Source organism: Colossoma macropomum, unplaced genomic scaffold, assembly GCF_904425465.1.
Source record: "Colossoma macropomum unplaced genomic scaffold, Colossoma_macropomum, whole genome shotgun sequence".
Classification (NCBI taxonomy): domain Eukaryota; kingdom Metazoa; phylum Chordata; class Actinopteri; order Characiformes; family Serrasalmidae; genus Colossoma; species Colossoma macropomum.
This window is the reverse complement of record NW_023494802.1, coordinates 31,579,805-31,594,457: the sequence shown is the minus strand read 5'-3', so window position 1 is coordinate 31,594,457 and position 14,653 is coordinate 31,579,805. Positions and strand designations below refer to the sequence as shown.

General features: G+C 39.7%; 1 protein-coding gene across 1 annotated transcript; it reads left to right on the top strand.

Moving 5' to 3' along the window:
• Positions 1-182: 182 nt before the first annotated feature.
• On the top strand, positions 183-14,183 carry e2f1 (E2F transcription factor 1). The gene is made up of 7 exons (XM_036592075.1): positions 183-1,683; positions 3,077-3,176; positions 3,816-4,017; positions 5,220-5,372; positions 5,474-5,588; positions 7,723-7,936; positions 9,861-14,183. The coding sequence occupies exons 1-7, from the start codon at positions 1,405-1,407 to the stop codon at positions 10,115-10,117; spliced, it is 1,320 nt and encodes a 439-aa protein (XP_036447968.1). The 5' UTR covers positions 183-1,404; the 3' UTR covers positions 10,118-14,183.
• Positions 14,184-14,653: the final 470 nt, after the last annotated feature.

Sequence of the window (14,653 nt, the reverse complement as noted above, 5' to 3'; positions counted from 1 at the left end):
GAGCCATGTTCTTCAGACTGATAGAGAACGTGCTGTATATGTTTTGTTTTGAAAATGCTTCTATTTGCGCCAAAATGGGTTCTGCCATTGTTATCACGTCGAGCTTGTAACAATAGAAGAACCCTTTTTGGTGCCATATAGAACCACATACAATACATTTTCACGATCTGAAGAACCTTTACACAGTCCAAAGAACCCTTTAAGCGCTGCCTTTACTAAAGAACCCATGAAGAACCGTCTTTTTAGGAGTGTAGTCGACAGTTTCCACTGGAAGCGTTGCTGTGAGGAACGGGTGCGGCGGCCAATCAGAGATCAGGCGAACCGTGACGTACAGGGACGTTCTGGGCCAATCGTCTGGCTGAGTTTCGGCACGTGCCAGTTTTCGCGGCAAAAAAGATTTGGCGCGTAAAAAGCTGGAGCCGATCAGCTGAGACAAAAAAACAACAACAACGAAAACGGCAGCAGCAACAAAGGAGGTCATTTCGGGGAGCGGAGGGCGACCGAGCGGCCAACCTGCGGGCAGAGAGCGGCTCTCAGAGGCACAACCGGAGGCTTTATTTGGAGATGAGCGGCGGGGTGGCAGGATTATTGTGCTGCTGAACAGAGAAGCTTCCTGAATGAGTTTGTTTTGGTTTTTTTTTTCGGTCGCGGGCTGAAAGAGAAACTACGGGCCGCCAGCAGATGAAACTTTTCTTCTTTCCTTCACTCAGGTGTTCGTTCGTTCTGCTCCTGGTCGCGCCTTCCGAAGGAAAGGTTTGGTGAAAATGTGCAGAGGTTTGACTGAGTGTGAAACCTTTGGCCTGAGTGAGTCTCCTCTGTCAGTTAGCAGTGCAGCTAAGCTAGGCTGCCTGTAGCTGCAGTCAGGGCCTAAAGCTCAAATAAGGCACATCTGGGTTAGTAATTTATGCACTGGTTACTAATATATTCATATTTTACCACTTTTAGGCTTCTGTAGCTCGTGTTTGGAGGAGTTTACCTTCAGCTGCGGGTCTTTCAGCTGTAGGTTACAAGTGCAGTTTTCAGGATTGGGATCCTGCTTTAACGTGCATAACAGCAGATGACACGCTTTTTGGCCGCTTAGCTAACTTTCCTGCTGTCCTCTCGCAGGAGTTTGTGTAGTTCTGTGGTTTGGGCTGTGAAAGCCGGGGCTCTCCGTGACCCAGTTAGGTTAGCCAGGTTAGCTAGCTCAGCTGGTCCGGTCACTTCATATGAATGAAAGCTCCGTGTCGGGGGGTCAGTCTGCTCTGGGACCTCTCTCTGTTAAGTATATAACCGTGTCGAGGTCATCTGCCCGTGTGAGAATGGCCGAGGACAGTGTTCTCACTTCCTTCAGTGCGTTTTCACTCAGAGCAGCTCAGCGAAGCCTCGCCTGAGCCTGAAGTTTGACGGAGACACCCAGCGCTTATGAACACACAGCCCCCCTTTAATGCCAGCATGTCAGAGACCTTCATATCGGGCCACACGTCCGAGGACCTGCTGGCCGACTTCGAGTCGCTGTTGAACAGCGGCAGCATCGACCTGAGCGCCGAGCACCAGATTGTGATCATCTCCACCCCCAGCAGTGTGGACCTCCACCCGGCCGCGTCACACCCCGCGGGCGGGGACATCCTGCTGTTCGCCACTCCGAACACCACCCCGGCCCCCGTGCAGGAGACCCGCAGACCCGCGCTGGGACGACCACCGGTACTACTCAATGACTATAGGATCATCAGTACTGTTTTACTTATTTGTTATTATTCTTACTATTATTATTATTATTATTATTACTATTACTATTATTATTATTATTAACCTATTTGTTATAATTGTAGTAATAGTGCTATTATTACTAGTACTACAACTGCTACTTCTACTACCAGTGCTACTATTACTAGTACTACAACTGCTACTTCTACTACCAGTGCTATTATTACTAGTACTACAACTGCTACTTCTACTACCAGTGCTACTATTACTAGTACTAAAACTGCTACTTCTACTACCAGTGCTATTATTACTAGTACTACAACTGCTACTTCTACTACCAGTGCTACTATTACTAGTACTAAAACTGCTACTTCTACTACCAGTGCTACTATTACTAGTACTAAAACTGCTACTTCTACTACCAGTGCTATTATTACTAGTACTACAACTGCTACTTCTACTGCCTGTGCTATTATAACTAGTACTAAAACTGCTACTTCTACTACCTGTGCTACTATTACTAGTACTAAAACTGCTACTTCTACTACCAGTGCTACTATTACTAGTACTAAAACTGCTACTTCTACTACCAGTGCTATTATTACTAGTACTACAACTGCTACTTCTACTACCAGTGCTACTATTACTAGTACTAAAACTGCTACTTCTACTACCAGTGCTACTATTACTAGTACTAAAACTGCTATTTCTACTGTACCAGTGCTACTATTACTAAAACTGCTACTTCTACTACCAGTGCTACTATTACTAGTAATAAATATGCTACTTCTACTACCAGTGCATTATTACTACTACTAAAACTGCTACTACAAGTGCTAATATCTAGCACTAAAACTGCTGCTACATCTGCTGCTTCTTGGGCTTTTATTATGAGTACAAAAACTACTACTGCTGCTATTATTACTACTGGTAGTGTTGTTATCATATTAGAATTAGTAGTGATTGTAGCAGTAGTTTTAGTACTAGTCTGTATTAGGTTGCATTTGTCTGAGTAGTAGTAGTACTAATGACAGTATTAGTGATATTATATTAGCACTTGTAGCAGTTTTTGTTTGTTTTTGTTGTGTGTAGTATTAGTGCTCATAGAAATAATAGCAGCAGTAGCTTTGTTATTAGTGGTATTACTGACACTAATGTTAATAATAGTAGTAATATCGTTATCAGTAGTATTAGTCATCGTATTAGAAGTACTATTAATAATAGTTGTTATTGTGGTTATTAGCGCTATAATACCATCTGTAATGCTACAATATGTAATACATAACAGGAGGTTTATATGACCCTCATTGTCCACTCTTGTATTTACACTGGAAAACTCTGCTGATAGTCATTTTTCACCACCTGTGCCTTCTCTGAACTTTGACTCCAGGTGAAAAGGAAGTTGGACTTAGACAGCGATCACCAGTACCTGAGCAGTAACGGACCACCGTCACAAATTCCAGCCCCCCCGGCCACACCCGCTCCCAGAGGTAAACACATCTTTCTACAGCAAACCAGACCTCAAAAGGGATCAAAGACCTTTTATATGCTGTCCTCCCCATTTCAGAGTCCAGCTGTAACTGGACGAATGCGTTGCGTTGGAGATGAATAGCGCTTTAACTTACTACAGCGCATCACACAATACAGGCAGCATGGACTTCTTGTATACAGTGATAGGAAACACAGCAGCACACAGAAAGCTCAGATTCCACAACAGGAGAAAGACTAAGAGTCTTGCATTGTTTAACCACTCTGGGCCCACCGACCGGCCCAAAGTGTTACACACTTCTATGGCCTAAAAATAGCTCTACCAGTTTGCACTGAAGTCCCTGTAGTTACTGAGTAATAAGCCTTAGTGTGTAATAAGCCTGAGATTTTAAGGGGTGAAATTAAAATGTTTTTACCCCTTTTTAAAAAATGGACACATAAACACAAACTACAGACTGTAAAAGTAGTGATAACTTTAGACTGTTTACAGAGCTGCTCTACACTTTTACCATTACAGCAGTTTGATAGTAATGTTATAATATCAGTGTTACAGGCTTAAGTTAAACTGACACTTCAGAACAGCTACATAGAGATAAATTCATTTGATCTCTTTTTCTCTCTTCTCCCTAAACTGACCACAGAGAAGTCTCGCTATGACACGTCACTCAATCTCACCACCAAGCGCTTTCTGGACCTGCTGGCCCAGTCTTCTGACGGGGTGGTGGACCTGAACTGGGCTTCGCAAGTTCTGGACGTCCAGAAACGTCGTATCTATGACATCACTAACGTCCTGGAGGGCATCCACCTGATCTCCAAGAAGTCAAAGAACCACATTCAGTGGCTGTGAGTGACGTCCGTCCGCATTCTCAGCGATTCTGTTCAGTCGTGATTCTTTACCAGCTGCATTATAAAATATAAAATTGCACTATTTTCACTAAAATTTCGGTTTGATTTTATTGTTTTGGTATAATTCAGATTTCCACTTAGTTATCGTTCTTAAAGTTCATCAAATTTAACATTCCACCTCAATTTGGTTTGATTAGATTAATTTGATGCAATTCTGAATTATCTTTTAAAATATCCAGAAATCTGGGGCCAAACTTTGTTCTTCAGGCTTCAGACTCAGAAAATATCTCTCTACTTTTTGAAAACAAAAAAGTTCTTGTTACTTTTTACTGTATTTAAGTTTATTTGCATTGATTGTAATGATATGTAGTTTTTACTGGCAAAAACACATTTACTGAGGGGATAAATACTTTTGCTTATAATTTGACTTTTGCGCAGTGCTCAAAGCAAACAAAGCAGTGTAGCACAAAGATCAGTGAAAGATCACTTAAACTAGGAATGTAGCAATTTGCAGAATTCACCACTTGCTTTGATACGATACAGGGACCTTTTGATTTGATACGGTTTTATTAGGGCAAAAATAAGGAGTGGCTAAAAATGTTGTTGTTGTTGAGATGTTAATGTTTCAGCTATCAGCTTATTAAAGCATTCAGCTTTACAAAAGCATAATATTTAAAATACAAGCTGCTTTATAGGAACCGATTTAACACTTTAGGCACAAGCTGACATGCTAGTTCCAGTACATTTATACAAAGAGGAAGAGAAAGAGGAAGAGAAAAAAATCGGAAGAAGGAAAAAAAGGAACAACAAAGAAAACTAAAGGAAAATAGGGAATAAAGCAAAATGAAAAGAAACTGTTAAGAGAAAATAATAAGAAAAGAAAAGAGAAAAAAAAGACAAGAATTATTTAAAATGTTATTAAAATGAAAAATAGACGCCACACATCCCATCTCGTGCATTAATTGCGTTACAAGAAGAGAAAGAACAGGGAGGAAAGGAAAGAAACAGAAACAAGAAAGAAAGAAAGAATGAAAGAATGAAAATGAAACAACAAACCACTACAAGAAAGGAAGAGAGAAAAAGAAACAATAAAGAAAGAAAAGGAAGACAGAAAGAAAGAAGAGGAGGAGTTTCAAAGCATGAAATGCGGTCATGGTCTGTCTTTGTTTCAGAGCCATTTTTGTCTGTTTTCGTTTCAGTGGGAACCGAATTGACGGCGCGTCCGTGGCGCGGTATCAGGAGCTGCAGAGGGAAGTGTCTGAACTGTCCGAGGCTGAAGATAAACTGGATGAACTCATCAGCAAGTGCAACCTGCAGCTCAGGCTGCTCACTGAGGACTCCAACAACAAGAAATATCCTTTCTGGACGTGAGTGCGTGTTTGTGTGGGGTGGTTCAGTAGCTCGTAATGACTCAATGTCTCTGTGTGCGCTATTGTCTTTAACACAATGCTACGCTGGGCTACGTGAGGTGTCAGGACCTGCGGAACACGGTGGACCCTCCAGATCAAATCGTCATGGTGATAAGAGCCCCTCCGGAGACGCAGATGACCGTCTCAGAGCCCAGTCAGGTATTTAGAAAGCACTTTTAATTTGCAATAATTCTGTTTGATCGTTATGTTGGTGTTAGTCTCCTCAGTGAGGATTCAGAAGCTTGTTTTATTAGCCATTTAGTCTCCATCAGAATCAGCGTTAAAGGCGTATTTATTACTGTTAACTAAACATTTTATTATTAAAAACAGGAGAAAGTGGCATTTACTGAACAGTGGACGTCATATTGTGCTTTAAAAATCATAGCCAGGGAGTGATATCTAAAGGCTGAGCACAGCCACACTCCCCCCTACAATTTCACAGCATTACTCTTTTTGTTTGAAAGACTGAAGCACGAGAAAAGAACGAAAGAAATGTTAAAAGCGATGTTAAGTTATGGCAAACAACATTAACACACAGAGAAATAGGTGTTAAATAGGTGGAATTTGGAGACCTCCGTAGAGCAAATGTGTCATTACATGCAACATACAAAAGAACATTTCGTGACATGGGTTGTGCCAAAGCCGTTTTAAGGGGAGCCTGGCCTCTTCCTATTTCCCTCGTTATATCAAAAACAGGATTGCCTGTGAGCAGGTACTCAATGAATGGGGGTGAAAAGAGCTAAAAAAGGCTAAAAATGAAAACTTAAAATAGTTTCTAATCACTTGCCCTGTACTTTCTCTTGATTTTGGAAAGCAGAAGGATGTACATCACTGAAAAAGCAAAGCAAAATTCGCCAATATATTTATTTTTTTCCTGCAGCAGTCAGCTTTTGAGCAGCAGGATGCTAATATTATTGCTAATGAGTGCTTATTGGTTGGCGAGCGGAGCAGCTCATTGGCTGTTCGTGCTCACTGACATCATAAAACGAATGAGGTGCCGTTTTAAACTCCTATAACTCAAGTTAAAAAGCTCTCAAAAATATAACAGTGGTCTTAAAATGTTTTATGCTGCTCTGTTCGCTGCTATCAGAACAAAACCTCATGTCTCCATTTTTGTTGTTTTTCAGTTTTTGACATAATTTGAAAGTACATTGTCCTATACATTGTTTGTACATTTCATGGTGAATGGACCAACAGAAATGACCCAAAATTTCTTGGAAAAAAGTCTGGTCACTGACTTACATTAAAAGTAGAGTATGTTTTTTCCTTCACGTATGTGTATTTATATATCTACCAACATCTTTACCATCCCCTGGATACCATAGCAACAACCTAGCAACACCTTAACACCCACCTGGGATAACATGGCAACTCCTTGGGACCTAAACAGCAAGCTTGACTTTCTTTTTGAGCCTGTGTGTGTAACAGTAATATGTAAAGACTTTTTAGATGATCCAGAAAACTCCTGCGAAATCCGACACCTCTGACTTTGAAATGATTATTTCAGGCTTTACAGCAGCCGCAGCAGTTCATGCACACATTTTAGCCTGTTTTTTTTTCTCCTGACTACGTGATGCTACGTCTTCTACTTTTAACAAAAAAATCGTACATAATGTTTGTGTTTGTCTGTAGTTTTAACTGTTGAATGGTATCGAGTTAAATAAGCTGAGCGTCCTCAGTCACTCGTTTAGCTGCTGAGAGTCGGAGACAGAGAGAGATAAAAGGCAAGCTAATTGGTTTAGCTTATTCCTATAATATGAACAGCTTTAAATCTATACAAATTTAGTATGAAACACTGAAACACCTTGTGGAGTCCACAGTGAGGTTTATGTTGGCCTGTTTGAATATTGTGATGAAATTGAACTTGAACCACTGGGATAATAATGTGATATAAACTTGGTTTTCCATTCATTAAACCAGCTAAACTGGCACTGAAAACACATCGCTAAGTAAAAACCTCTGTAGCATCACTGCTATGTGGGCAAGTAAGCAAAACACCAGTCATCTCATGTGATATAACGTTACAGCACATCTGTCACTCATAGTATGTTTATAAGAACCTGTGCGGCTATTATTACAAATAAAAACTGCAATATTTTGATTGAAAAACATACCTTAAATTATGATTAACTATCAGATGTAAATATTATTGTTTTAAAGGACAGCACTGAGAACGAGCCTGTAAAATGCTGTTTGGACCAATATTAGTTCTGTATCTCACCTGGCTCTGCGCTGGTGCGTTGTAAGCCTGCTTATTCTTTATTGATTGTGCTGATCCTTTATTGACCCTCAGGGCTATCAGATCTCTCTGAAGAGCACCAACGGCCCCATCGACGTCTTCCTGTGTCCAGAGGACAGCTCTGGGGTTTGTAGCCCTGTAACAGATTGTAGTCCTGCCAAATCATCCAGTCACAGCCCTCCTCAGACTACCTCGACCGCACCGGAAGCAGCATCAACTCCATCGACTCTTCCAAGTGCCTCGCCGCTTCCTCTGGGTAACGAGTCAGGTGAGTAGATCACAGCGACATAATCTGCCTTCGCAAAAAGATCTTAAACAACTGTGAGTTTAATTTTTCACTTCAGGCTACGTTTACATTATAAGCTTTATGGCTCAGTTCCAGGTGTTTGTATTTGTGTTTGTAAGTGACCCGTGTCATTAGTGTGACTGAGAGGATCTGCGTGAGCGCATTTTATTGTTAAGTTCAGCCGCTGCCCACCCTGGATGATGACCATGTGCACATGCACAGTGAAGCATTAAGAAGGGAGTCAAAATAGTGACGATTTCAGAACTAAACCTCCTGTCAAAATGACAACTTTACAGGAGACGGATGTTCTTAACTCTCTCATCATGAGTCTATTTATTTATTTATTCATTTATTTATTTTTTGTGATTCATTTTTATTACTTTCCATTTAAAGAAAAGCCAAACAACCCCCCCATTTCAACCCTGACCCACAGCCACAGGGGACGTATCCATATAAACCGTTCATGCATACAACTTAAGACACTGAGTTACACCATTCACAACCTAAACACATCAACAGTTAAGTGAGCACAAGGATCTAAACTTTAGGACATCTGTGAATCCATGTATGAGGAGTTCTAGGGGCTGCCTTGCTGGTTTTTATGGACGATAGTTCCAGATAGGAGAAATTGTTCATCATTAAATTTCAAATTTTCAAATTATGCAAATAAGTCAAAAAAAAAAGACAAAAGTGGGGATACAAGGTTTTTGTGTGACAGCAAGGATATAAATATATGTATATATCTCTAATGTTTTTTGTGTATTTTTTTTTAGTTTTCTACGTCATTTGAGTTCATCAGCTACCTTTTACATGAAAACTTCAGTGAGTGACCCATAGAAATGCTCCAAAGTGCTTAGAATAAAAACTCACATTAAAAGCAAAGAATGTTTTGTCATTTTGGAGGTTTTTTGAACAGCGACGATAAACAACAGTAGCCAAGATGTTTGCCAATCCGATTGAATACATTCCGGTTCTAGATTAAGACTGAGGTGTTTATCTGCTCACTCTACTCAACAATCTGATAGAAAATCGAGCATCATGTGAGTCCCAGTCAGAGTGAGATGAGCAGCAGTGAGCAGTGCTTGTGTTTTTAACTACTTTAAAATGATGTCAGACTCAGAAAAACATCCTTCACATGTCCTTATTAAAGAAGGCCGAGAGGAAGACGTCGTGTTCTGAGACACATAAGCTGGACGTCCGTCCCACCGCCGTCTTTTAAAGATCAGAGCATAAACTTCGTCTCCTCTGCAGACCAGATTTCTGCTCCGCCGTGCTGAACGATCTAAACTTTCACTATGACGTGACAAACATGATCAGAACGGACTTAAACTTTCCGTTTGGGAATGTAAGCAGATACAGTTATTATTCTTCTATTTAACGGATTATTTACAGGATTACCCACCTCGTTCAATCGGATAGAAACTGTATTCTGAATGGCCTCAATCGGACTAGTCTATTCTGACTGAGGTGTATAGATGGACGTATTCTATTCTGATTGAGCTGTTAGTCAGATTTTTAACAGGTTATTAGGCTGCATGTAAACGTTGCTAGTCCCTCATATCCATCATACTATGTCAGTGAGCTTTCCTGAGTATATCATGGGTATCATCAGTATTTCTAGAACACTGAGCCACTGAACGTAGAGTGAGTCGTCCTCATTAACTAGATTCAGTGCAGAGTGTGAAACCCAATGTGACGCTGTCCTTTTTACTTGTTTGCCTAACAGAGTCAGAAACAAAAATAGCCTGTATTGTGAAAATGTCTTGACAGAATCTTGATTTCATATTTTTGCCAATATATCTGTGTTAGTCAACCAAAAAAACTACCATAACCTCAAAGGACACTCTCTGGTTCTTTCACATTCACACACACTAACTCTTCTTCTTCTTCTCTGACTTTCCCTCAGAGTCGTTCCTGGACACGTTTTCTGGCATTTGCGAGATGCCTGATTTCGATCTCTCCGCGCTCGGCTCGTCGGACTTCCTGCTGGAGCGCCCTGTTTCCGGCGGCGCGGTTGGCGACGCTTTCGGCCTGCCGATAGACAGCTTCATCAGCTTATCTCCGCCCCACAGCCCTGACTACCACTTCGGGCTAGAGGAGCACGAGGGCATCAGCGAACTGTTTGACTGCGACTTCACTGACCTTGGCCCGCTGGAATTCTGAGAGAAGGAGTGAGAAGGGCAGAGAGAGAGAGAGAGATGGTGCAGATGAACTGTGGTTTTGTCGTGCGCTGGAGTGCAATGGGCTCTCTTTACTTTAGCACTTGCATTGTTGCTGATGCTTCAGGCGCTCTATACCATTAGGCCTGCACCATATAGATGAGGTTCCGTATTGCGATTATATCGCAGTTATGATGGAACATTTAGGCCTGAGCAAAAGGATTTACACTTGTTTTATCACATGAATACTTACCATTCATCAGTATACACACAGTAAATCATAGGGTGGAATGATTTATCCTTTTTATATCAAAATCGCAATTTGAAAGTGCAATTTTCAAAATTGCAAGAGCTGCAATTAAAAAATGACGTCTTACATTATTCAGAGTTGTCAGCAAGTTTTCAGTGGTTTGGCCTTAACAATGGGAAAATGAATGCACTGGTCTTCTTGGGTAAAAAGGCTTGGAGCTTAACTTAAAAATAAAAATAGGCGCATTTAAATTGCCGTTGCAGGATTAATCAAAAACATTGAAATTAGATATTTTCCCTAAAATGTCCAGCCCTAATAACTTGCCTGGCACTGTAATTGGTCAGGATACTCACATCACACAGTAACCAACGCTGCAGTTGGTTAGAGAGCTTATCTGTGTACTGCAGCCTTCTGCACCGTCAATATTGCGATTGCTTTTAACAGGTTCTATATCATGCAGCCTTGTTTACAAACCACGCACAATGCCTCTCTCTCAGTGAAGTAAAACAAGTGTGGTGGCTTTAACGCACTTGCTGCATCATGTTAAAAGGGCTACAGCTCAGCGCTGCCTTAGACACATTTTACCAGCACTTGGGTCGTCTTAAAGCTCCGGTTTCTTTAGAAGCTTTAGATGGCCGCTTAATTTATTTATAGAATCCTATAATCTCTTTTTTTCTCTCTTTTTAAATTGTTTGTTTGAATTTTAACGTGTAAAGTTGAGGGTTTTTGTGCTACGTTGTATATTTGAATCGTAACTGACGAGGTCTGGTGGGACGAGGTCGCGCGCTCAGGAGAATAGAGAATACAGAGTAGACCAGTTGAACGTTCAGGAATTCAGGAAGGTTGTTTGTGTTTAGATCTGCGTTCGTATATGTACAGCATGTCTGTAGGGTGCCTTGGTTGGCTGGCAAGTTTAGCGGATGTTTTTCAATGGTCACAGTCACATTTGTCCATGTCCAGTGTTCACTGAGGGAATGTGTGGTTGTTTTTTCTTTTTTTCTTTTGTTTTTTCTTTTTTTTCTTTACCTTTTTTTTTTGTTTAAGTTTTAAACATCAATCTTTCAGGCTATAAAATCTCATTCTCTACGTCTGATTTCCGAATTGCCGTCATAATTATGGTTCTGTCTTGGTTTTTAGAAATGACAGACATGTTGGTTCTGGGTTTTGTGGTTTTTGGTTTGTCTGCGTTTTTCGTTTTACTGCCAACGTGCTGTCAAAGTTAGCGGTCTACTAATATATTGCACCATACAAAACTGATGTGGGTGGTCATAACCCCCCCCCACTTTAATCTCTTACAAATACAGTTTTGAATTATAATTCAAAACTTTGTTTGTTTTGTACAGTCTTGGAAAAAAAAATATTTTATTATTGCTTTATATTTATTGGATTGTTTTTGTTTGTTTTTGGGTACCGCAGTTGTTTAGACAGTGTAGTACTTTTTTCAGAACAGAAATGTTATTTTTCCTAGTTTCTTTTCACAAGCTGAATAGATTAAACTATAATTATATGTGCTAGATCTTATATATCTCCTCTACGCGAACTAATCGTACCTCCAGCTTCTCTGAAGGCTGCATGTCGTTGTAGAAAGCTACTATTCTTCTGGTTTATATACACAAATGGATTTTAGGTTTCCAATAACCAGCAACTCCTGTTGTTTCATGCTTTCAGTGAACAGATCAAGGGTCATTTTTACAAAATCAAACATTTTCAGCGTCCAGTTCCAAAACAAAACACTGGCTTTAAAAAGGAAAATACACTTGTAACCAGTTTTAATGTTTCACGGCTGGTTTCACAGACGTGGATTAAGCACCGTCTTGGACTAAACTGCATTGCAAATGGGGAATCGCCATTGAAAGTTCTAGGATTAGGCTTAACCTGGGTCTGTGAGGCTAGCCCTTAGTCTCCAGCTCTTGTAGTCTCGTATAGTATGTTGTGCAGTAGAGATTCTGAGCTATGTTAGAATTTGTGATAAGCTATTTACTTTGTACATGAGTTTGAAGCGACCGTATGCGAGGGTCCCACCTGTATGTAAATTAGTCTGGGCTCTGAATCCCTGAATTGTTCTTTTGGAAGGCAGCTTATGAACAGTTGTGTGCAAAAGTTTGGGCGCCCCTGGTCAAACGACATGCTTTGTTGAGGTGAAAATAAGTGAACACACCTAAAAATGACACGTTTCTGCAAATTGTAGTGCATAGTGTCTGTTTGCTTTAGCATATCGGTCACGTTTTACCTTTTATTTTTTCACAATATGTTCAATCAGCAGACAAACAGTTAAGTTGTGTATGAAAATGTGCAGACGTGTGTTCTCCGTGGAGAACGTGTTCACTTAGATTCAGAAAACCAGCAAAACATACAACAGTAATTTGGCCGGAGGCGCCCAAACTTTTGCTTACAACTGTATGGATTTGTGTGCGTGTGCTTGAGTGAGTGACTGTGTTGGATTAATATAGCTGTACTATAGACATGGACAATGTTAAATTTGCAAATTTGCTAAGTGGAAAAAATTGGGGTTTGTATGTGTGAAGCTGTATGGAATTTTTTTTTCTTTTTTTTTTTTTTTTTTTTGGAGGTTTTGCTGGTTAAACGGATCTGATCTGTTGGGGAATTTTACCGTGTTGGGCTGGATGAAAGGGGCTGAATTTTCAAAATTTCTGTGTGAATTCAGTTGTTACATCATTCAGAGTGGTTTGATGAGAAATGGTTCATTGTAGAGAAACTTACTGACTCAGATTTCTTCACAGTGGTGCTGATAGGAACCAGGGGATGCAATGCCTACAACACAAAGATAGCCATTTTATTTACCATCCAAAATGACCAGTGAACCTACACACGTCTTCTGAGTTTTATATATCGTCATTGTTGAAACAAAACAGTGTTATCTTTAATATCTTTAATATCTAGATATCTAGATTTAATATCTAAGTAATTTTCGAACTTTTAGATCCATTTATCGTGACATTTTAACACAATGCAAAGGGTAACTGGGGGTTTCCAATTAGGAAAAGAAGAAAAATGCAAGATAAAAATTGAAAAATAAAAATAATTTATTAATTTATACTTTATTATTAGTTTTTGTGCAACAACGTTATAGTGGAAAATTTTAAAAAATATGGGTTTTTTATGGAACTAATTTTTTCTTTCAATGCCCTGCGTGTGCTTCAGCTATGAATTGCTTAAAAAATACATTTTACTCCAAAAATCTATCTCAGAATTATCATAAATAATGTCTCAGACGTCAGGCAGTGCATTCATAACCATTTCAAGTTATAACTTTCTGTGAGGGAAGTTTTAGAGGCATTAAACACTTCAGATGTTTGGTTCCTTTCACCACCACTGTGAACAGTTCTGACTCAGTAAGTTGCTCTAGAACAGAACATTTCACACCAAACCACTCCGAATAACTTTATTTACATTATATTTACATTACAACCATTTTATTATGCAGAGATTTTGTGAAATCAGTGGAGTCCCCCTTTACGTTTCGGGATTATTCCGTCTTCTCATTGGTTGATTTCAGTTTGCTGCATGTGTTGTTGAATGAATGTTCATTGATCATGAAATTACAGCCTTAAATCTAATGTTTCACTCAGAACTCAATAATAATAGGCTAGAGGTTTGAATCAATATTCAGCATTCACATTAATGATCTGCTGACCTGTGTTGTGGCTAAACCAAATGCCTTTTTTCTATACAAATTACAGCTTGGAGAAACCCAAGCATCAATCATTTGTATCATTTTTTTTCACTGCCTGTCAGAAAACAAGTCATAGATAATGTTTCTGTTTTAAAACAATACAAATAAATCAGTTGTCTCCCCCCATTGGTTGGTTCTGTAATATTTCGCACATGGACGGTGACGCGGTGTGAAAAGTTAGGTGAACATGTTTTAAATTAAATTAGAGGTGGGCATTATGACGACCATCATACGTTACACCACAGTTTTGTGCGTAAAAGAGCTCTGATTAACAGCCTTTCATGATGTGTGAACTGCTCTGTGTCTCATTCATAAAGCTTTCTGCTAGGACGTGGAAAAAAGTGGAGATTTTTAGCAAATGATGAATCAGCTTCAGTGCATGAAATCAAGTGCCAGCCTACCAGCACCTCATTTACATATCATTTACATGAAGCCCAGCCTAATTAATGCATTCAGTTGGGAGCCAATAAAACAACAGCATTAAATAATGATAATAATGAGATCCTGTCTCGTAAGTATGACTTAGTATCTCAATTTTGACTTAGTATCTCATGATTTACTTTCTCATAATTATGACTTACTATTTCATAATAATG